This window comes from Centroberyx affinis, unplaced genomic scaffold (assembly GCF_046629955.1).
Source record: "Centroberyx affinis isolate AG114_WGS23_722 - 3 ecotype Tasmania unplaced genomic scaffold, CSIRO-AGI_Caff_v1 ptg001103l_1, whole genome shotgun sequence".
Taxonomy (NCBI): Eukaryota; Metazoa; Chordata; class Actinopteri; order Beryciformes; family Berycidae; genus Centroberyx; species Centroberyx affinis.
This window is the reverse complement of record NW_027279646.1, coordinates 455,410-479,916: the sequence shown is the minus strand read 5'-3', so window position 1 is coordinate 479,916 and position 24,507 is coordinate 455,410. Positions and strand designations below refer to the sequence as shown.

Sequence of the window (24,507 nt, the reverse complement as noted above, 5' to 3'; positions counted from 1 at the left end):
GTGCTGGCTATAAAAATGTACTGAAGCCAAAAGGGGAAGATAGCCACACACTCATTCCGATTCCATTAAATATTTATTGATCGATTGCCGTTTCAACCAAAAGAGATCTTTTTTAAGATCCTAGTTAAGGTGAATGACCAGAGAGTAAAAATCTTTAAAGGATATGAATACAAAGGTAATGAAGTCATAAATGAAAATATAAAATAAAAAATATTAAAGATAGAGCATATTTGTGATGCTTATAAAGAGTTTCTTGTAGCTAAAGAGCATTCTCACAACTTTACAGATGTTTACATTTTACAGAATTCTGGTGACTGAGGAATATTAAAAATCTTTTGCTTTATGCTGAAAGTGGTGTTACCATGAGCCAAATTAGTAATTTATAGTGTAGCTAAATATTGACTGTTCTGATTGTTTGGGTTATTTTAAATAAAATTAAGTTTAAACTAAGCATACAAATCTGAACTGAGTATTAAGTATGACATTTTCAGAGAGCATAAAAGTAGTAACTTAAGCAAGCTCATTTATAAACTGTAGGTGTGCTGGCTTTCAGTTGGAGCTCTACTGAACGGATCGTTTACGAATCGCGCATCACCGGACGACAACAACAAAACAGACACAGCTACTGAAAAGGGTGTTAGCGTTGTTAGCTTGCTACTCAGATAAACAACTGGTGCTGAAGCTCGTGTATTACACAATCTCGAGTAAAAAGAGTTTAGCTTGTTGGCATAATAGATTAGATATTCATTTTGGAGCAATATGATTCGATTGTAAAGAAACACAGCTGGCCACGGCTGTTAGCTATATTTTAGGCTAGTTTTAATCTAGCTAACGTTAGCTAGCTAGCTTGCCAAGCTAGCTCCATGTATGCCAAGCTGAAGCAGGTTAGCTAGCTAGTTGCTAGCTTGTCAGCTAGCAAACTCGCCAAGGTAAGGTGGAGACCAACAACTGGGAGATGCGAGTAAAGACAGGTAAGACCAAAGAAACCATTTATTTTAAACATTTAACAGGGGAAGATATTCATATATCCACATGAGTATGACATTAGCAGGTGATGTTGGCTAGTTTAGCTAGTCAAATTACATCTGTCAAAATCATCGACGTTGCCAGTACATAGCGTTAGCTTGACAGCTAATGTTAGCTAGCTAACAACCAGGGAGCGCAGTCGGCGGGTGTCATTGACTAGCTTGCTAACAGCTGCTGGTGGCTCCTGCCTTGGCACCCTGACTCGCCGGAGGCCGAAGTTATTAGCCAAGTTAACCAGCCAGCCTTAAGCCAAGTAAGCTAAACATAAAGGTTTGAAGAACTCGGGTAAGTTAACGCTGAATGTTGCCTAGGCCAGCATTCTAGCTGAAGTCTAAAGGCAATTAGCGCTAATATGACTTAAATTTGTGATAGCAACTCCGCTAGTTATCTACTTTATATTGTCTCATTAGCAACTGTTAGCGGCCAGATAACGCGAACACTGGTGGCAATATATTCAGATAGCTGTCTAAATTTGATCCTAGCTTCCTGGCTCGCCACTCTCCACATAAACATCAACAAATGTTTGGTTTTCCAGGCAGTTAAGGAAAATTGGCAGATCAGATGGTTGTTGTGCATGCTGCTATCTTCGCTAGCTTGCTAAACAACACTTTTTTTCTCACGTTAGGTCAGCTTCATAGGTGATTCTATTTAGGTCAAAAACTTGATAGCAGCTAGTAACCATCAACATGGTGACTCAGCTACTTAGCTAATTATCCAGTAGAAAGGACGTTGTAAGGACAGCGTACAATACCCTTCCACCTAACTGTTATCACTGGCATTTTGTGTGAAAGCCAGTAATATAAGTCATCTAGGTAAGCAGCTGGCGGCAGTAGCAGGCTTTCTCTATCATGCTTATCATCTATGATGGAGCCAACAGTCACACCTGACTTTAGTAATAAAATAACCCTACAGCCTTCATGCCATAATGCCAACTGGCAACATCACCTCTTATCATTACTCTTTTAATGATAATAAGGCAGACCTGCGTGTCAGTGTATACACTGGGATTATCATGCTTCTAATGCCCTTTTTTAATTGTGTGTGTTTTTTTTGTTTTTTTTTCAGGGTGGCCTTGAATGACTAAATGAGCAAGATAGGCGAGTGTGAAGATCTCTGGGAGGTTCAACATGAAGTTGTATGTGTTCCAGGTCAACAATGGCAGCACACTGACATTTGACACTGAGCTTGCTGTCCAAACGTAAGAGACTGGCATTGTATTTGTATAGTAGTCAAGAATAGTGGTCAGTGTATCTTGGCCATTTCTCCTAAATAAATCTTATTCTTATTTTTCCTCAGTGTGCTGGAGCTTAAACATGCCATCCAGGTCAAATATAAGATTGCAACTCAACATCAAGTCCTTGTTGTCAATGGAGGGGAGTGTATGGCTGCAGAGAGGCGAGTCTGCAGCTACAGTGCTGGCACTGTAAGTTTTGTACCCTTTCGCCGCTTCTTATTATTTAACAATTCCACTATGGTTTTGAAATGGGATTTTTTTTTTTCACAGAGGTAGCATTTGTAATGTTATGATTACTGAGGTCTTGTTATTGTTGTTGATGTCTAGGACACCAACCCCATATTCCTATTCAACAAAGAGATGATCTTGTGTGACCGGGATCCAACAATCCCCAAAACCACCTTCTCAATTGAGAGTGAGATTCAGGTTAAGGTGGAAGAGTCTCTTATGATGCCAGCTGTCTTTCACACCGTTGCCTCGCGAACACAACTTGCTGTGGTAATTATCTACTTTTTGAAAATCTGTCTTTCCTTAGGAGACATAAGCTTAAGTCATTGCTTTGGAATGAGTTGCTAACATTTTGCATTACCTTTGTTGAAATTGATATAGATAGATCAGTGATAGAGAGCTCACACCAGTTTTTAAATTACACAGATCTATTTAATTACAGTATAAAAGCATTCTAAACAAACACATTAACTATGGGATGGTTCTAACTTGGCTTGACTATTTTTTGCCCCTCTAGGAAATGTTTGAAGTTGCCAAGAAACTTTGCTCTTTCTGTGAACGTTTGGTTCATGATGAACACCTCCAACACCAAGGCTGGGCTGCTATTATGGCTAATCTGGATGACTGCACCCTGTCTTATCAGAAGTTGCTCTGGAAATTTGACACTGCATACGCAAATTATCAACACGACTTGGAGGAAATTAAATTGAAACTCTCAAAGTAAGTGTTGCCCCCAAGGAACATGATATATTGCACAGTGCTAATCAGGCCAGATTGTCTTGAACTTCAAATACCAAATACTGTATGCTTGTTAGCGGTTAATTGCTGTATTTGGTGACTTTATTACTGGTTCAAATGTTTTCATCAATATCCTAGCAAATTTAGGTTATTTTTCTAATAACATTAAGTTATATTTCTGAGAAATTCTCATGATTAAATGAATTCAAAGAAATGAAGCTGAACTTTATGTCTTAATGTATTCTGTTTTATGATTGCAGGCTAGGGACAGCAGTCTCTGTCATGGCCAAGATACCTCTGCTGGAATGTTTAACAAGACATAGTTACAGAGAGAGCATTGAGAAGTCCAGCTCAACCCCAGGAAAGGATTCAGATGAGACGGAGGGGGAGAAATCCACTGACTCTGTGCTCTGCACTGCTGATGCACAGAGGACCACTAAGTTACCTGCATCTTTCTCTGCTCCGGGTGCAGCCACATCTGAACCGATTGAAGAACAGGAAACAAATGAAATGACTGACAGTGGTGGGCTGAGGGCTGCCCTACAGGAGGACGACACTCCAGAGCTGGCCAACCCTCCCTCCTTCAATGTCACACTACTAGACTGGATCAATGTACAAGACAGGCCCAATGATGTGGAATCAGTTGTGAGGAAATGCTTTGACTCCATCAACAGGGTGAGTCACTCTTTTGTGAATAGGCCTATCAAAATAGAATTCTGAATATGTAGTTATAAACTTTGGGAAAAAATATTGAGAATCCTTACTAAAATGTTTTGTCTTTCAGCTTGACCCAAGGATCATTCAACCCTTCCTGGCAGATTGTCGAGACACAATTGCCAAACTAGATAATCAAAACATGAAAGCCATCAAGGGGCTTGAGGACAGGTTGTATGCTCTAGACCAAATGATTGCAAGTTGTAAGAAGTTGGTGAATGAACAGAAAGAACTTGCTCAGGTAAGCAAAACAAGAAATCTCCACTTTTAAAAATGCTTTTACTATTTACCAATTTTTGTGGGTGGTGGATAAATAATGCTTACATGTATCTCTTATGATTTACCAGGGATTTTTGGCCAATCAGAAGCGGGCTGAAAACCTGAAGGATACATCTGTTCTGCCTGACTTGTGTCTGAGTCACACTAACCAGCTCATGATCATGCTGAACAACCACAGGAAGCTGCTGGACATCAAAAAGAAGTGCACCACTGCCAAACAAGAACTTGCAAACAACCTTCAAGTCCGACTCAAGTAAAGCATAAACCATTTTATTCTCTATCATTTATTCCTTGTTCTTTGTGTTCAATAACTCACCACTTACACTGCCAATGATCCCTTGAATATCATAGGTATTTCAGCCTATTGTACTGAATCCAGTCTAGCTTGTAAAAACAAATTATGCAAATACAGTTAAGAGAAACTTGTTCTCAAGGTTACCACATGTGATGATTTTGCATTAGATGGTGCTGCTACGTAATGCTTCACGCAGACCAGGATGGGGAGAAGCTTCAGGCTCTACTCAGGCTACTGACAGAGCTAATGGAGAGAGTGAGGGTGGTGGAGGCCCTCAGCACCGTGCCCCAGATGTACTGCCTGGCAGTGGTGGAAGTCGTCAGGAGAAAGATGTTTATACGCCACTACAGAGAGGTCAGTGCCAGATGCTGTTTGTGGTCATTCGGAAAGTAATCATACATTGATTTGGCTCATACTTTTAGGAAAAACTGACTTTGTTCAGCAACAGCAAGAAAGCTGCAATAGAAAGCTTCTCCTTCCTTTTCCCTTTTTGTTTTCCTTAAACTGTTTGGTCCTAAGTGGCAAACTTTTTTTTAATGTATTTTTATTATGGGGACGAGCAAGAGGTTCCCAGGGATGACAGAAAATAAAAATTTGCCTACATTGACATTTAAACTCATAATAGAAAATGGCCATATACCTGCTCAGTAACATTCAGGGCCCCTTCAGAGAGCCACACTGGCACCCAGTGCTGAAAGTGGAAACTGAAAGAGAAATTTATTATGTTGCTGTAAAATCTTAACTTTATTTTCACTCTTTCAGTGGGCCTGTGCGCTTGTGAAGGATGGGAAACGACTCTATGAGGCTGAAAAGTTCAAAAGGGAAACGTTTGGGAAACTCTTTAGTAAGTCTCTTTTTAGAGCTCCTAGTTGATGATGTTTGAGTTGTCACTGTAGAACACAACGTACCTTTTGAAATCGCACACCAATTCCAACCAAGTGCTGAGCTTTATAATGTATTCCCTTTTCTTCTTTTCAGGGAAGTCTTTCCTCAGAAATCGCTTGTTTAGAGGACTTGATTCATGGCCTCCCACATCATTTTGTGTAAGTTTGAATGGAACACCATTTTGAACTAGTCAGAATTTTCATATTTCCTCTGTGTTTTATTTAACAGGTCTCTTTTTCTCTCTCTCTGTCTTTGTCCACTATCGTTCATAGACACGAAAGCCCAGAAGGTTTGACTATGAGCTTCCAGACATCTCACTTGACGACCTGCAGTACCTGAAGTCTTGTTGTCCTGCAGAGGTGCAGCCTTTCCTCATGTAAGTCACTGTCTTCAGTCACTCAAATGGTTTCAGATATCACCATGTCAGTTTCATAATAATATGCGTATGGGCATTGAGAAATTATACTTGTGTTATACCAATTTTTGTGCTATTTTATTGGCATTTCTAAATCAAATGAACTTGGTGGGATTGCATTTAGAAGAAAATTGATGTAAAATAACACAACACTGTTTTCTATTGCATAATCAAGTCACAGTTTATAGAAATGTGTCAAAATAGTATTGTTAAACGAAATATGACACCCAAATTGATCTTGATGTCAAATTACCAAAAGTGCCCAGCCCTAAACTGTTTGTAGTATAGAAAGAAGGCTATAATTTATCAGTTATGAGCATTCTGTCCTCAATTACAATTATCTTTGACACTCTGGATTTTGACTTTTCTTTGTATTTATTTGTTTCTCAGGGTTCCCACACTGTGTGACTTCGAGCCCTTAAATCAGCATGTAGAGATGCTTCACCAGCTAGTCCAAGCTGCACAGAGTGTGGATGAGATGTCTCAAACCATTACTGACCTACTAAGTGAACAAAGGGTAATGACAACTTCAATAACACAATACATTTATTTGTATCACACACAGTGTTTACAGTTTACAATAAAACTAGGCATGGTAGGATAGTAATAGTAGTGGGGGAAATGTAGGAGAGCTAGGATTACTTCTAACTACTTGTTCCCTATTTGTAGCAGCCCTTTTTACAGATCCATGGATGTATCTTACACAAAGTCTGGTTTTGTTTTTCTTACTTAAAGGTTCAATGTGTAATATTTCTGTTTTCCTGTAGCATAATTTGACTACCTAATATCAGCAGGGGTTGCTGAATGATAGTGAGTGAAACAAAGTAAAGAACTCATGGCACACCTGCTTCAGAAATTTCTGCATTCTGAAACACAGGAGTGGGCCAAAGCTGTGTTTTTGTTGTTGTTTGAAGGCCCTCCTACCTTATCTTGTTTAAACTTGACATTGTTAGCTTATTTACAGTGCTACATGTGTTGGGTTACGGGTATCCGCTACCTTTCTATTTGAATATGCTGGTCTTGCTTGCAGAGAGGGAGATAGAGGGGAGAGAGAGGGTTATGGGGCGTTAGCAGCTGGCATGGCTTGAGGAGGGGCCAAGCCATGTCTCTTATTTTCATTTGTTGTTGTTATTCAATCGTTGAATGATAGAGGTCAGCATTGAGGCAGAAATTACACAGAGACCCTTTAAATTCAAATTCAAAGCTCAAATTCAAATCTGTAGGTTCTCTTTGATCTTTGAGTGACCTACTTATATGTCCTCTCACTCCCATTTTCATCTGCTGTCCTTCCAGGCATCCTATAGCCAGAGTGCTCAGAGATCAGCTGCGTTTACCCCACAGTCTGAAGGCATACCTGGGACCACAACCCCTGTCTCCTCCAAAACCCCCTCCTCTCTCAGCCTTCATGGCCCCACCTGCCAGCCCCTACATGTTCCCGTCCCCGCCCCGTTAGAGGATTTGTCCCCAGACAGCATTGACGCACAAACCTTTGACTTTGAAACCATCGGCCACCCAAACATGGACCCAGTCCTTCAGCAGGGCTCCCTTGACCTTGATTCTTTGGCAGAGAGCCCTGAATCTGACTTCATGTCTGCCGTTAATGAGTTTGTGATTGACGAGAACTTGATCTCCCCCAACCCCATCAGTGACCCTACTAGTCCTGAAATGATGGTGGAGTCGCTGTATTCCTCTGTCATCAATGCTATTGACAACAAGCGTATGCAGGATACCACAACACTAGAGAGGGAGAACTCAAAGCTGGCTGTTCTGAAGCAGATTATCGAGAAGTACCGATCTGCCGCAGAGGAGTCCCAGTCCAACTTAAGAAGTGTCAAGGATGACCTCTACCACTTTAGAGGTCTGGTACTGAAGGAACAGCGTGACTTTGGCTTTGCCCTCAAGACCATGACCATAGAGGTACGCAGCATTGTGGACAACATCCACCAGACCCATGAACTAGAGATGAGGGAGCAGCACCAAAGTGAGCTCCTTTCCCTTCGGCAAGGCCTCGAGGAGCAGGTCGAAACCCTGACAGAGGAAAACAAGTTCAACCAGAATATTGTCAAAGATGTGCAACATGCTATGCTGGACCTGGAAGGGCTTCTGGAGCGTAAAGAGAAAGAACTCACTCAGCTCGAGAGTGAGAGGGAGCGATGGGTTGAGGCAGAGACCAGCCAGACAGAGAGGATTAAAGACCTGGAGCAGAAGATCAATGATCAAGCTGAAGAAATCAAGACTCTCTCAACCTCCAGAGACTCCCTGACCAGCCAGCTTGAGAATTTGCACTTTGAGATTGAACGTGGCCAGCAAAAGATCCGGCAGGAGTTGGAAGGGGTTGAGCAGTCCCACTTAAAGGAGCTAGAGGACAGAATGAGGCAGCAACACAAGGCCCAGCTGGAGACCCTCACCAGGGAAAACCAGGAGACTCTGGAGCACCTGGCTACAGAGAATAGGGCCAAGTTAAGTGAGGCAGCTGATCACTACTCTACGGCCTTGAGAGAGAAGGACAGCCAAATCAAGGACTTGGAAGCTCGTACTGCTGAGCTGGCAGACCTACGCTGCAAGTTAGAGGTGGAGCTTGCCCTCAAAGAGTCAGAGACTGAAGAGGTGAGGCTGTTATTTGAGGAGGCCAAGGTGCAGCAGGCTGAGGCTGTGAAGGTCCAGGTAGAGGCTGAGACAAAAGTCCTTCGCCAAGAGCTGGTAGATCTCAGAAGACAGCTTCAGGTGAAGAATGAGGAGTATGAAGTGGACCTAGCAGAGCTGAGGACTCTAATGCGGATTGAAAAGGACCACTGCATCTCAGAGCTGGTGGACAGACATGAGGAGGAGACTATCTTGTTGCGCAGTGAGCTCTCTTGTCTGCAGCAGCAAGCCCATGATGTTGAGAGGAAACATGCTGAGCAGCAGCAGAAACTCCAGTGGGACTTAGACCAGCAAGCGGCTGCTCTACATGAAGAAAAAGAAGAGCAGTTGAGGAGTTTCCAGGAGCGGGAGCAAGAGTTGAGGACTGTTATCTGCAATTTGCAGACAGAATATGACCTGCTCTCTAACAGATTAGAGCAGGACAGACAAGCAGTCCAGCAAAGTTTAGAGAAAGAAGAGGCCTTGAAGGTTGCATTACCAGATGCCTTTAAAGAGTTAGAGCAGCAAAAGGAGGAGATGGAGAAGAGACTTTTAGACAAAATTAGAGAACTTGAAAATGAGCTTCACGGGAGACAATCCTCAAAAAGGTAACTGTTTGATTCAAATACCAGAGGCACATCACATACTAAAGCTATTGGTATTGCATTACTGTTGTTTTTTAGTGTTCTACCTCTTCAGTTGATTGTCTGATTGCTTAGTTACAGAATTTAAATTACACCCTGAAAGAAGATCTGGTTTATGCTAATCCACTTGTACTGTTGATTGAGAATTAACTATCATTATTACCACTTTTTATCTGTTTGAGTATGCTTGCATGTCCTGATTATCTATCTAATAATAATAATACATTTGATTTATCGCCTTTCTCAGACTCAAGGACACTTTACATAGTTCAAGAGTTCAAAAATCAGAAAAATCAAGTTCAGAAATCAAGTAAGCTGCATTAAAATTGCAAAAATGACAAAGAGGATAAAAGGGCAGAGGCAGGGGGTGGAGGGCCAGTGCTACTCAGGACTAGACGCACGCTGATGGAAAGCGAGACTGAAGAGATGGGTCTTGAGTCTAGATTTTAAAGTGTCTATGGTGGCAGAGCGGTGGATGGCAGGGGGAAGAGCGTTCCAAAGTTTGGCTGCAGCAGCAGAGACGGCTCGGTCTCCAAGTGTGCGTCGCCTGGTATGGGGAATGATGAGGAGATCAGAGATCCAGTGTAAGGGTGGAGCAGGCTGGCTAGATAGGGTGGAGCCAAGCCATGTAGTGTTTTATAGGTGAGGAGGAGGATCTTGAAGATGATTATGTATTTTACAGGGAGCCAGTGAAGTTGTTGCAGGGTGGGAGTGATGTGATGCCAGGGTTTAGTGTGAGTGAGCATCCTGGCAACAGAGTTTTGAACATATTGCAGCCTGTCCAGAGTTTTGTTGGAATCTTGCTGATGTTTTTTGAAGGAGAGTATTGGGTGCTGCAACCGTTTTATTGCTATTGAATTTGAGCAAATTGGAGTTCATCCATTCTTTGATTTCATGGAGACAGGAAGCAAGGGAGGGAGGGGGGAGGGAGTCAGAGGGATTAGTTTGGAGGTAGAGCTGGGTGTCATCAGCATAAGAGTGGAAATGAAAAGAATTATGTCATTAATGTCATGTGATTTATTATTGAGGGAACGGGTGTTGAGGAGGGCAAAACCTGGCCATTTGGGCAGGGGAAGGGAGAATGGAGAGCCCACAACTGGTGTCAGCCCTAGCCAGCTGTTTGAGATGGCTTAGGTTAGCGCCTGAACCGCTGTGTTTGTAACGGCGCTGAGAAGAAGAGAGAAGAGAAGGGAGAGGGAAGGGATGTAGCCAGCTGGGGCTAACATGCAGCTAGTCCTAAACCAAGATCCAAATACAGGGAACAGACAGAACAGTTATTTCAGAAATTCTTGGTGAGTGACGACTGTTGGCGAACTACATAGCACTGTTAGCAGGCAGCTAAGCTAGCTCCGTGTCACCAACACAACACGGATGGCAGAGTAAATGAATCTAGCGCAAGCAGATCCACCAGCCAAAGCAAGGCAGTCCGAAGCCAGGCAGTTCAAAACCATGATCCAGACACAGGAGATAGGCAGACAGAACACAGTGTGGATACTCATCCGATCCCAAGCAGAGCAGCATCAGGTGAGTGACAGCATCGATGCTTAGTCCAGATCCAGAATCGGCTCCGAAAGGGTGAGTGACAGTAGTGATGTTAATCCAGAGCGCAAGCTGCTCTGATGGCAGCACAGCAGGCAGGGCAGAGTAGCAAACTATCCCACCACAAATCTAGAGACAAAACGCTGGCAAATACTATTACCACTAGTTAAAACTAAACAAATCACTTCCTCGCCGAGAAGCTGCAACACACATGCAAGCATACTCTCCAGATGTGCAGCATAGACTGACATGACGTGACTTTACATGCAGGCTTTGTCAGTATTTTACCTTACTTTATGCCTTTCAGGGAGGAAGGGTTGTCCCTGCATGTTGAGGGGCATGCAGAAGCCGGAGCACCTCTCTCTCTGGACTCAGCCCTGCAGGAGCGGCTGCAGCAGGAGAGGGCCTCCCTGCAGACCCAGATGGAGCTCCTGGAGAAAAGGAAAAATGAGGAGATGCAGAACCTCAAGACATCACTCATAGCCGAGCAGCAGGTTCGTGTTCCTTTGGTTTTAAATGGCCTGGAAAACCTCTTGGCCAGGTCGTTCTTGTAAAAGACATTTCCTTTTAATCTGAATGAGATTACCTGGTTAAACAAAGGGTAAATAAATAAAAAAAAAACTATGCCTCATGAGGGCTACAACTGTAGGATTTCTGTTGAAGTGGATTTGCATCTAGTCTTTTTCTCTATTTTTTTTGGTTGGTGGTGGTTGTCGCAATTAATAATGTGGTGTTCCTAGCGATGCCAAACACAATTATTGTGTAGCCTACCTGAAACAACGCAGCTTTTTTTTCTCATTGGCTAATGTGCATCAGATACAGCCATAGTCATTCTAGAAAGTAGGGCTGTGTGTTTGTGTGTCTGTGCGTGTGTGTTTGTCATAATTATAGCACACAGAATGTTGTGATGACCTTGCACAAATAGGAAAGTACTCAGAACAGCAATATGACACTAGTGTATGTGACCGTGCTTGAGGGAGAGACATTGTTGGTAAACATACTGCTGATCCACAAATGCAAACATGTTCTCTCTTCTCTGGGGTCTTATTTAAAACACTCCACTACATACACCACTCTACAAACTCATTTTACAGAGCCATATTCATGTCACAAGGGTTTATGAATAATCAGTGATCAGTTATTCTTCATCATATAATCACAGACATCAAACTTATCAAATTAAACAAACAATTTTGAATGTTAATGTGCAGCATTTTTGGTATGACTAAGAAAAATATTAAATATGAACGCAAGAGGGAGTGATATACTGAAGAGTGCTGCACATCAGGAATTGGAGTTGGAGAAAATATTCTCCCACTCGGGTTAAATGAAGCAGACAGTATAATTTTACGCAGGATGGTTTTGCTCAAGATGAGGGTCATTGCAAACACAGTTATAAGTAATGGCGTAGACTAGTTATTATGTAACTAGATAGCAGTGGTCCCACTCACAATAATTTGCAAGTCCTATAATTTACAACGAAGGAAATGTTAAACTGGGTGACTGCATCATTTTGATATTATCTCTCCATTGGCTTCTATTAATCTCTCTCAACAGTTTAGTAAAATCAGCATCATGTTGCCACTATGTATTTTTGGTTTCTTAAAAGGTGTAGGAGCTTCTGTTGAAGTGCAAATTCTGTTCACAAATCACAGGTCAGAGGGGGAAATGCTTCCCTGTGTTTGCACAGCCCAACATGGCAGATATGGAAAAACTACAGAACTTCAAACTCTTAGGGATCAAATAAAAATAATAGCAGTCAGGAAGACATTGTAGCTAAGAACTGGAGCCTTACTTATGTGATTTTTAAAGTGATTGTGACGATACTGCTGGAAATGTCAATCTTCACCTCCTTTTTTTTATTTTTTTTTTACATCAAATGGGCTTTTCTGAAACAACTCTGTCTGACTGATAATCTAGTTGTCACACAGTGTAAATGGAAGAACTAGACCACTTCCTATAAGCAATGGAATAGTCATTAGTGTGTTAGAGCCTTGCATGCTGAAAACTAAGATTTGGTACTGTCAGTCTTGCACAGATACACAGATATTCCCCCTGCTAAGCAATATTCTATCATCTCCCAACAGCCAAGTAAAAGTGAACTATATAAAGCATCATAATTTTCAGTGGGAATCAACTATTTTCTATAATTTTGGGGGGTGAGCCTCATTTGGCAAAAGTGTGATATGTTTATGGTTGTATGATTGCTGCAACCCAAACTTATAACAATAAGAATTAGGCAGTCCCTCCAGGATTTCGTGATTACAAGAATTAATGCAAATTCATCCAATCCTCGCTATAATTGAGAGAGCTTGCAATTTGCCCACTCCGCAGTGTTTCTGTATAAAATGGTCAAATTGGAAGAATGCTATGTTTGTATGTGTGTGTGCTGCTAGACAGAAAGAGTGGAAGGTGGAGAGATGCAGACGTGTGTGTGAGTGAAAGAGAGAGGGCACAACTTTTATTTTCTTATTTTTATGTTTTCCTTTTTCTTGTTTACTGAGATTAAAAAAAATATTTTTTTTTAAATCAAAATTTTTTGCTGCTGACCTGCAATTTTCAATAATTCACACAATGCCAACAAACATTGCAAATTGCATTGCAATTTTTGAACAAAGCTGCTGCAAAATCAGTCAGTTTCAGTTTCTGTTTCTGTTGATAAACTTGATTTGGCCTACTAGTGATTACAGTTGTAACCGTATTACACTCACACAGATATACAGTACATCTTAGTCCTGTCTTTAAACTGGGGCGGTAGATAGAAATCCTCCCATTTTGAGAGACAAAGCTTTTTAGAATTGAGTTTAAGTTAATTACAGCCATTTTAAGCCTATGTTCAATAGAGGGCAGCAAGAGATTCCTGATCCAGTTCCCAGTTAAAGCTGCATTATGCAATTTTCCCATATTGGAAGCCCCAAACGGCAGCGAGAGGTAACTGTTTGTTTGAATTTTGAGAACTTCCAATACCCAGAAATCATGTAACGTGACATCAGTAAACTGCGCACAGCACGCTCATGTTTATAGAAAGAGATTAGCGCCATTTGTTATGCTCATATTCAACCACTGAATTAAGAAAAAATAATTTGTTGAATAAATGAATTCAAAAATTGAATTTGTAAGGCACAATTGAATGCAGTTGCTTGAAACAGAATGTGGTTATTATTGAATTATATTTTATATTATATATTGTAGTTATATTGTAAAATAACTAAAATATCAAACTTTTTGTCTTGAGACGGTAAGTATTTTGTTAACACCCTCCTCCCCCTCAGGCTGAGGTAACTGGCATGCATAAAGCCCACAACAGGTGTTGAAGCAGACAATGAACAAAGGGAATTGGCAATAAAAAAGAAAACTGCTGTGTTTTTTAAGGGCTTTGTCTGCAACACCTTTAGCCTCGCTGTTCTTTGTTATTTGACTGCTATCCGCCATTGTTGTGTTGCTGTGGCTTCCCTGCATTTGATAGTCACAACCAAGCTCACCGCTGGCCACACCCACAACAAACGGTATGCACCCAAAAATGTTCCAACATCATTTAAAAGCCAGGCAAATGGGGGATTTAAGTATTGTATGTACACACAGGGCCGCACATAGACCCAAACTGATGAGGTATAATATATCCTATTGATTTTTTGTTATTTAAAAAAAACCACACACATCCAGACACAATGGACTTTTGTTCCCTGAGTGCTAACTGGAAGACAGCCTCCTCCAAGGCTGGCATCATTGGCACTGCCCACTCTTCACTTAGCCAACCACAAGCAAAAGAGTTGCAAATCATGTAATTTGTTTTATGTTGGTGAACATCATATCAACATGATAAATCAAGCTAAAACTGGCCTCATGAACTGCTAGCTGGTGGCTAATGGCTAACTAGTTTGCTGGCCAGCTAATAAAAAGAGTGATCATTTATAAGATTTCTTCCAAAGAATTTCCATGTTGTATACCTCACTGTAGTGATTATGCATGTAAACATACTTAAGTATATAGAGAAATTCTACCAAGATATTCTACCCTCACTTTTAAATATCCAAATATGACAATACTGTAAACAACTATAGGCCTGCCAGGCTGCAATACACTGCTTTTATCCAATAGTAGTTGTCTGCAAGGTAGCAAACGGATGTACTAAACCTTCTGTGCAGTCCAGTACTTTTAGCTAGGACACCATTTGCAACTCTTCTACCAAGTTGGGTGAATAAGGCCCGATCATTGGCTGAGGAGATGAGCGGCACAGTGCCACATGGCTTGTGGTTTGCTAAGTGAAGAGTGTTAACCCACTGTTGGCAGCCTTGGAGGAGGCGGCTGCCTTCCAGTCGACACTTAGGGAACAAAAGTCCCTTGTGCTCGGAGATGTGTGTCAGGAAGCTGAATCGGAATCAAGAAAACTATATTTGAACTGACTTTATATCGAAAGATACCAAAAGGATGCGAGACAGAATGCAAAATGACAGAATGCTCACTTACTGCTGGTTAGGCACAAGTTTTGTGTTTTGCTCTTAAGTTTTGATGTCCTGCCAGTGACCATTCCCAACGCCAGAATTTCATTTGGGAAATAGGGCGAATTTATGGCATCTCAGTTTGGGGCAATGGAGCCATCTTCTCTGTTGCAGCCCACTTTGTAATTTAGGCTGATAGAGTAGGTGTTTTTTTTTTTTTTTACATAAAAATCTTGCATAATGCAGCTTTAACTACTGTTAGAATGGGGAAAATCCGTTACAGAATGGCAAAGAAAACAATTTTCATTCACATGGGTGCTAGTTGATCAAGACAAATCTTCAAAGTTTGCATTTTTAGAACTTACCTGTTGCAGCTCGTCCTTCCGAATCCTTTTTCCTTTCCTTTTTTTTCCAATCTGCTTGATTCTCTGTTTTGACCAAGAATGGTCTTTCAGCTTGTGTCACACCTGAACAATTATTTTTTTGTCCCCCTAGACTAATTTCAACACTGTTCTAACCCGAGAGAAGCTGAAGAAGGAGCAGATCATCAATGAGCTCACAGAGAAGTTGCGGAAAGTTACCCAGCAACAGGAGAAGGACAAAGGTGAGTACCGTACACGGAGTGCTTTGAATGGAGGGTAATAATGTTTTAATGTCTAATGGAAGAAGCCCTTGTTGTGTATTTTTTAATAAAAATCTATGTACTGTATGTTCACATTTATAAATGTAGTGTCATGAATGCTATACTGTATAAATTACCACTTATCTTGTTTTGAATGTCTCTACTTCTTTCTGCCATATTTAAAAAGATATAGTATTTATAGTAATTTTTTTAGGTTTTAACTTGAATTTTGTCTTGTGAGTGTCAATGTTTCTTTTTTGTTGTCTGGTTCCAGCTCTGATAGAGACTCTCTCAGAGGACCGAGCTAGCGTTATGCAGGAGAAGAAGCACCTGGAGGAGGAGCTGAACCGCCTGCGCAGCACCGCCCTGGTCTCCTCCGCCTTCTTCACTCCTGCCTCCACAGCTCAGGAGGCCTCAGAAGCCGGAGCCGGTGCCCTAGTGTTAGCTAGGGCCGTGCCTGTCGCAGGGGCCTGTTCCTCCTCCTCCGAGCCCCTATCTGAAACGGACAGACTGGCCTCTGTGGCAGCCATTCGTGATGATGAACATGTCGACTCAGCAGTGGAGGCTAGCATGGTGACAGTCCAGTAAGCATCTACCCAAAATACAAATTACTGTCCAATAAACAATGTGTGCTCTTGATAATTATAGTGATATTGTAGTGATTTTAATCTCCCTTAAAATATTTTAGACTATTATCAAAACAAATTGGCTAGGTACTCATTTTTAAATAATTTGCTACTTACCTCAACTGTCTCTATAATTTAAAGGGGAATGCCACAATACACAATAGCATTCAGTCTGTACAATGTAGAATAATTTTTACCTAAAGCCATACACAAAAGAAGGCTATATCCCATTCCCTAATCTGTAATGTCACACTGACGTACAGCTTCATGAACAAGTGACTGTGGGGTTAAGGATGCATTTGCTTAAAAACTGTTAATGCTGATACAAGGGTGGAGCACATCTAGGTGCAAATGTTCAATGTTGATTCAAACATGTCATTGGCATGTCATCTTTGAGTTTCTCATAGATATGAGATTATCTGTTTTTTTGGTTTGATTTTTTCCATTTCAAGAGAGTTGTCCTGGTTCACAACTGGCCATTGGTCTTTGGTTAGCCATAGGAAATTGTTAGATTAACCAATATTTACAGTTTAATGATACACCATGAGTGTTGTGAAGTTTGTCAAAACATATTTCCAGTTCTCCATTTTTGTTTTTATTTTCAACGTATGTCATGTTTTACAACATATGTTGCCATGCCCAAAGCAAAGTTATGTCAGACCTGAAGGGGGCTGCATTTATATGCAGTATGTGGCCTTAACCATCTCTATTCATATGAATATGAAATTGGTTGCCAGTACCGCCAAGACAGAAAGATGAATTTATGTAATTGAAGAAGGATTTCAAAAGACCAAGTGTAAAATAGCCAAACATGGATGGACAAAGAGAGGACATTTGACAGTGGAAGGCAGGCTAGGATTGGACAGTGTAAGTTTTTTTGTTTGTTATTATTCATTTAAGAATTTAAGATTTGCAGCCTAACTAGCATTTCACAAGTAGTTACAAAAACAACTATGCTTCCTCATAGTTTTGTTGTCATATTTGAATCAATGTCCACCTTCATAATAAACCATGATAATTATCATAATTTTAAATTAATACAATTTTGATGACATTTCTTAGTAATCTAATATATTATCTCGTTCTAGTGATAACATCTTGATGTCAGAGGAGAAACAGCGGATACTCTTACTTGAGAGGGTAAATAGACACACTGCATCTGTCTCACTGCACGAGTAAAAAACTGATAGCCCTGTACACTACACCTCTTTTTTGTTTCTTTGTTATATCTGTCAATCTTTCTAATCTATCTATACTTTCATGCAGACTTTACACATGAAGGAAGAAGAAAACAAGCGCCTCAGTCAAAGACTGGTCAGTTGTTATCATCACTGCTTTTTTAAAGGGGCTATGTAACTCCAGCTCCACTAGGTGGCAGTAGCATCAAAGAGTAAAATCCTGACCCAGGAGGCCAAAGAGCTCACTGTAGATAAATGGATTTTTAAGAAGAGTATCATTAGAGTGCGCTAAGTTATGCATTTTAGTGAAACTGCAGACCTGCAGCACAAAAGTACATGCTACAGAAGTTTTATAGAAAATATATTTTTTCTTCTTATTTGAAAAGTTTTTTCAAAAGTGGTCATATAGCATGATGCACACAGAAGGATGCAAATTAAATTAAATAGGTTTAAGTTTAATGCTAACAACAGGGGAAAACTAGTACAAATTAATAGAAATGTATTTCCAGCAGATGCCAACTCGGACAGATATTAAGACGAAGCCTCCAGAAAGTTATCCATAACCAATATTGTCAACCCTTCTCTGTAACATCTGTAACATTTCCCTAATCCTTTTCTTTGTAGATGTCTCAAAGCATGTCGTCTGTGTCATCACGCCATTCAGAGAAAATCGCCATCAGAGAGTAAGTAAATAAAAATATCACAGTACCTTAACATTGTCTTGCTGTTTTCTTTTTTTGGCTGTTTTTGTATTTAGTTAGTACTCTGACTATCATTAAATACGGTACAATTATGCACATTATTATATAATTGCCTTAATGTGTTTTCTCTTTTTGTCAGCGGTTTGCAGAAACCAATTTCATCATTCTTCTGTTTCCTTGTCCATCTTTTATGTTTCAGTTTCCAGGTAGGCGATTTGGTCCTCATCATCCTTGATGAAAGGCATGACAACTATGTGCTGTTCACGGTCGGTCCCACCCTCTACTTCCTCCACTCAGAGTCTCTCACTGCACTGGACCTCAAACCAGGTCAGTTTCAGTTTCTGACCCTAACCTTTTGTGATCATGACAAGCATTCTTGTCAGTTGCTTAGTGAATTACTAATAAATAGGTATCATTGTTTGTTGCTAAAATGGATTTCGCATGTCGGGTATAAATGGAGTTCATTTATCTAACATGAATGATGTACTGTATGTGTACATGTATTTTCAAAAATATTTTTTTGTCCTGTGGGTGATTTATGTTTTATTATGGCTACAATTTTCTTTGTAAGCCTTACGTTGACTACACAGTCATTTATATAATCTTTTTCATAGTGTTCATTGAGTTTTGGTTTAATGAGTTCCATTTTTTTTATTCAGCATCAGGGACCTCAAGACGGCCATGGGTTCTTGGGAAGGTGATGGAGAAGGAATATTGCCAGGCAAAAAAGGTTTGTACAACCTCATGTTCTAATAAGTTTCTAACTTATGTTATGTACTGGATATTTAAGAGCAAATATACTGACATGGGCTAAGTGTAGTCCTAGACCTATTTTTTTGCCGGTTTACTTAATCCATGTCAGTGACAGTCTGACATGGATTGTTTGTGTATTGACATAATTGGAACCTTCTTTTTGTCTCATAAAGCTCTTTTCTTGTCTCTTTTCCAGGCCCAGAACAGGTTCAAAGTTCCTTTGGGAACTAAGTTCTACAGAGTGAAAGCTGTTCCATGGAACAGAAAAGTATAATAGCCAAGTAATGAGCTAAAATGTATATTTATATTGCTTAAAATTTTTGAACTGAATCTTCACACCATAAATCATAACTTGAAAATTGAATGACCCGAAAAATCGAAAGAATGAAGATCGTCATCATGCTGTTTTGGCTTTCAGTTCAAGATCCCACCTGCTACCACATTTTGTTTTTCTTTTTTTTGTTTTTTCTTTTAAACCCAGATTTGTTATTGTGGACCAAATGCTATTACCTTATTAGGGCATTGCCCTATACACTGTGGCATAAAGCCATTTGACCTGTGTGTAAATTGAACAAAAAGTATTTGGATGTTAAATATTAGTTCTCATTATCAGCATTTGTCCTTTTGTGGAAAATACTGTGTCATTATCAACATAATTCAAATGAAAATATACATTTATTATAAATGTTTATGGAGGAATGTTCATGGCATGCATATTGATATATTTTCTTTGATTTACTTATCCAGATAAATGTTGTAGTTGGAAATGTAGTTAATGCTGTTTGTTACTCACAAAGCAGTATGGCCCTCTGTCAATACTGAAATGTACATTATGGCTGACTGATGGCAACAGTCGTCATTGCAATCCTTGAAATGCACTTTCAAAAACAATGCTTTTGTTGATTTGAAAAGGGAAGTAATTGAGCTGTCAAAACTAAGTAAAAAAAGATAACAGCACAAACTTCTCACTATCATAGAATATTGATATGTAGAAAGGAATACTTTGTGACTGTGTTTCATTATTGGAAGACATTGTACATTACCCATCAAATCACACATGTAACAATAAATGACTGTATTGTAAAAGATATTAGAGTTTTGAAACAATAAAGGATTGATCCCAAACATATTCTGCTGTATTATATCTTGATGGCCATTTCATTGATTTGTTGCTCCAGCCTCATCTAAGGATTATAGTTGATATACCACAGAAATGGAATGGAATCCATTAAATCCTATAAAAAATCCATTCTATTTATGTGGTTAATACTCAGAAATGTAAATGACACCATTGCACTCAACCTTAGAATGCTCATTAGGGAAAAAAAAAAACGTCACACTTTCATGGACAAAAACTCATTTAATACAACAGTGACCAACTGCTAAATTTGATCAAAGACTAGCTGACATTCTTGAAATTTAGATTTCCGTATTTACTCATAAAAGCTTATTTTATTATAGCATGGAACTGGTGAACATAAGAAAATAACACATTAGTGTCTTTCAGGGCATTTATAGTAAATAGTTTTTTAATGACACTTAAAATTTTCTGGGGGATTCAGAAATCAGCATGGAATAGCACAAATTAGAAAAAGTACATTCATTTGATATAGAATTTTTGCTTTTGTGGAAACATTAGTTGATGTTGGCACACTGTTGCAGGAAACAGACTTCAAAAAGGCTTCAAATCAGGGCCCAAGAACGGTGCGGCCCTCATGGAGAAGGAAGCCCACCAACATCACTTTCCCAGTTCACAGCGGGGAGCATAGCAGCTCTCCGCCGAGCACTCTCTACCATGTGGGTCTAGGGGTGTTTTAACAATGTTTAGCTCTATTTTCTCCATTTAGCATAAGCCTGTTGTCACATTTGGATGGCTCCTTCATAAATTGATGGTGTGATTCCTACAATTTCGGGACAGGCCTGAATGACAAAATATGCAACACAACATTCGATACCGAGGTGGCTGGCAAGCACCAACCATGTGCACTGGACAGGCTCTTAGTGTAAATGTTTACAACCCCCCACTGAGCTCAGTGCTGCTGGGAGTCACTCTCATCAGGCTGAATGGGATTTAACATTGCCATGTGTAGTCTCTAGCTAGTTCCACCACTAAAACTGCCTTTGACTTGCTGTCAAACTTCTTTCCGCACTATAACACTCAAGGACTAATCTTCAGTACTGTATCATTACATTTGCTGTCGATAAACAGTACATATAATATTCAGCAAATTAACTTGCAAAGTGGTGTGCATTTTATTTCTGTTTTTGTTATGCAAGATTGATTGCACCTTGCACCTTGTAATTCGCAGATTTTGAGGGCAGTACTATGGGCAACTGATAGGACTGCACTTAGATTTGTTTTCGACAAATGTTGATTACCTATGATTCAAGTGGTTTCACAGTCTGTCGAACTGTTGGAAGGAAGAGGTTATGTAGAAAATCCCAAATAAAATTCAACACAGACCCACACTGATGTTATCAACAATAAATCAGCACACAGAAGCTGAACATTAGTCTCTTTTATCATCATTATGCTGCAACAAGTTCAGTGGTAAGTTTAACTTTTTTACTTATGTATGACAGAATAAATTCATCATCAGACATACTCCATCGACTGTAAAAGGACAGGGATATTACTGAAGCTTTCAAATGGTATCAGTTGAATTTCAAAGAGGCATTATAATGGCTTTTCTTTGCATGTCAACATATGCTGCAGGCACTAAATTAAGGTTTAGATGAGTAAATGTGAAATATCAAAATGATGTCAAAGAGATGTCTCACAAAGAATGTCATATAGTCTCAGATCTTGCCCTTTGTCACTGATATCTTCTGTATTTCAAGATAATACACAAGTTGTATTTGATTTTCCAATATCTTTGCCACTATAGTAGATGGGGCTGCAAATAAACAAGCATTATTTGTAGAGTAAATATATGCATGAACTTCAAATGATGGATAAATGAAAATAAATAGGAAAGCCTTAACATAACATTTATATTTTCAAAATCTAAATGGAATGAGTGTGTTGAAGAAGAGCCAAGAGGCATTAAGGCTGAAACTGCAAACCAAGGAGTAAATCGACTTAATGCCATCACATTTCCACCCTATTCATGTCTAAGAAAAGGGTTAGGGAAAGAGATTAGGTTATATATCTGCTGTCAGGGACTGAAGAGACCAAGTAGAGAACTTCACCTAAACAGAATGATGATCAAACAGACATGCTTTAACAGACATGCTTCATAATCCCATCCGTTATTGTCCCCTCTCTGCCTTGACTACAGGTTCAGTAGAAAACCTTAGACAGGGGCAGATTAAATGTGTGATGAAATGTCTGAGAAATATGTGAGAATACGCAATATAAGGATGCTTGATTTTCTACCCACATGACGAACATAATCACTATTAGTAACACATATCCACATAAATATGATAATTCAAATTTTAAACACATTTATTGGGTTCATATTGGAAATCATCACCATCTGATGGCATAGTTTTATGGATAATTACCGCCATAGAGATAATGCAGCATATGAAAGAGAAGCTTTGAGGCTTCTCCACTCACTGGGAGGAGAGTGCGTAGGTTTAGTTGTGTAGCTGAGCTGTACCCAAAAGGCAAATATGTGGAAAGTTTGGTGACAAGCATCCAAGCGTGTGGTTAACAAGATTGCATCTGGTGAGCAGAAAGTGTAGGATATAGCTTAACTATGTATTTAAAGGGCAAATTATTTTCACATTAAGTTCAGAGCCATCGGTAATCCTTCCAAATATAGATAGAACTATTTCATTTTCAGTAGAAAATAATTATTCAAATACCCTATACTGCAAATCCCATTGATTTAGTGCATGACACCATTTTTGATTTCCTACCAGAAAACAAAACAGCAAAGAATCCAGTAAACATTAAAATCTGTTGTTTTATTTTGGTAATCTGGCTGCTTACTGACAAGTAAATAATCAATACAAATAGTTCTGAAGTGTCTGAAAATAGACAGGCGATTTAAACTGTAACTAACAGCCATGCATTTTCCAGCTGCAGTGCAGTGTTGAGGAAATGACACCAGCTTTGATGGGTTGTATAGCTTTTGAGATGAGCCTCTTTATGCCGCTTGCAGTTCCATTATGGCTTTGTTCGAAAGCTTGTTTACCTGCTGATAACATACACTGGTGGATTCAGGAGCACCGATCCAAAATCTGCTGCCAAAGTCACTCAAGTCTCATTGTACTGCAGGAAGGGAAGAATGAAATGTTTATGCGGAGGGGAATGCAAATGCTAAATGTGAAATCAAACTATGGGACCAATAAGGGATCAGAATAACTTTGCCAGGTTTTATTTTTAGCCCAGTTGCAATGCTAGCTTTGTGGAACACTCTTCATTTTAGCCTCTGTGCATCTGTGTGCTTAGGTTTGCTCAGTGGAGGAATATGTTTAGGAAAAATGGTCAAAATGTAGATTATTATTTTTTCAAATGTCATGAAAATAACACAATCTTATTCAATCATGCTACATATTACTTTAATGAACTGAAAATGGCCTACTTGGTTGAACAAATACAAGACTTTGTGCTGTGTGTCTGTGATTATACTTTATCAATAATCAACAGAGCAGCAATGTAGTAGTAGTAGAAACTCAGAAATTGTATATCCCTTGAACATTTTTGGCTTTCACTGTTAGAAAAGCTATGGTTTCAGGTCAAAGGCAAAGCCCCTTGGTTTGCATATTAAAGTGGATTTGCTAGACCTCTGTTAGCCATGCATCCCCATGCAGGCAGGTCTCCAGGGGGCCAGCAGGGCCCCACAGACGGGCAACTAGGGGGCCAGGTGACCCTGTCTCTGAGGTTAGCAGGAAACACTAAAGAGGGATGGGCAGGGAGCTGAGGAGCCACTGAGTGCGAGTGTGCAAGGCTGGTGATGGCAGCTGTCAATGGTTTGGAAGGAGAAGCAGACAGATTGTGCGTTCTGTTGGTGCAGCCAGTTCGCCACCTGGCAGGCTTTTCCTTGTTAGAACTTCTTGCTGTTTCTGTTCTCGTCAGAGAAATGTTTTTCCTCTCATCGTCTGCGTTCAGGGGAAGTTGGATTTGTCAAAATGTTTAAGGATCGTTATTGAAATGCAATTATGAGACTGTGCTCTATGCATTGTGGTGAATTGTTTCTAAATTTCCCGGTGATCAAGAGCAGTGCAAAACCTAAATCTATGCATGTAACCCTTGCCCTGAATGGTCAACTACATGTCTATAAAATACATTATCCTTTTTATTTTATTATGGCTGCAATAAATTAGATGCAGTATAAAATAATTTTGAGCAAATGCCTTTTGGGTGATATGAGTATTGACCTTGTGATGCATCATTTAGTTTGAAAACTGTGTTTTTTATGTATGGATGTACACATTTTACCAGCGTACAACTTGCTGATAAAAAAATAATCTTAAACTTTCAAATCCCATCATAGCTGTAAATACTGGTTCATGTTGAATCTATGTTGTTGACAAATACAAACATAAACCGTACAGCTTCAAAATACATTTAAAAATCGTATTTGGCTACCAGTCCTTCGTTCAATAGAATGAA

General features: G+C 39.8%; 1 protein-coding gene across 2 annotated transcripts; it reads left to right on the top strand.

The window, feature by feature from the left end:
• The first annotated feature begins 625 nt into the window (after window positions 1-625).
• rb1cc1 (RB1-inducible coiled-coil 1) lies at window positions 626-20,067 on the top strand. 2 transcript variants are annotated; one of them, XM_071523665.1, is made up of 23 exons: window positions 626-971; window positions 2,092-2,224; window positions 2,323-2,449; window positions 2,588-2,758; window positions 3,006-3,208; window positions 3,487-3,901; window positions 4,011-4,181; window positions 4,288-4,472; window positions 4,682-4,868; window positions 5,277-5,358; window positions 5,493-5,557; window positions 5,672-5,775; window positions 6,205-6,331; window positions 7,108-9,044; window positions 10,927-11,113; window positions 15,554-15,662; window positions 15,955-16,264; window positions 17,395-17,446; window positions 17,573-17,620; window positions 18,109-18,167; window positions 18,385-18,512; window positions 18,845-18,915; window positions 19,135-20,067. In XM_071523665.1, exons 2-23 carry the CDS (start codon window positions 2,154-2,156, stop codon window positions 19,210-19,212), a joined length of 4,887 nt encoding a protein of 1,628 aa, XP_071379766.1. In that variant the 5' UTR covers window positions 626-971; window positions 2,092-2,153; the 3' UTR covers window positions 19,213-20,067. The 2 variants fall into 2 exon arrangements, with proteins under 2 accessions (XP_071379766.1, XP_071379767.1); XM_071523666.1 differs by lacking the exon at window positions 17,573-17,620.
• The last annotated feature ends 4,440 nt before the right edge of the window (window positions 20,068-24,507 follow it).

Bases quoted from the DNA above. Each gene is read 5' to 3' on its own strand.
- rb1cc1 (XM_071523665.1), top strand. From the start codon at position 2,154: ATGAAGTTGTATGTGTTCCAGGTCAACAATGGCAGCACACTGACATTT. The intron at 2,450-2,587 runs GTAAGTTTTGTA...GTTGATGTCTAG, and splicing joins GCAGCTACAGTGCTGGCACT to GACACCAACCCCATATTCCT. The intron at 18,916-19,134 runs GTTTGTACAACC...TCTCTTTTCCAG, and splicing joins AATATTGCCAGGCAAAAAAG to GCCCAGAACAGGTTCAAAGT.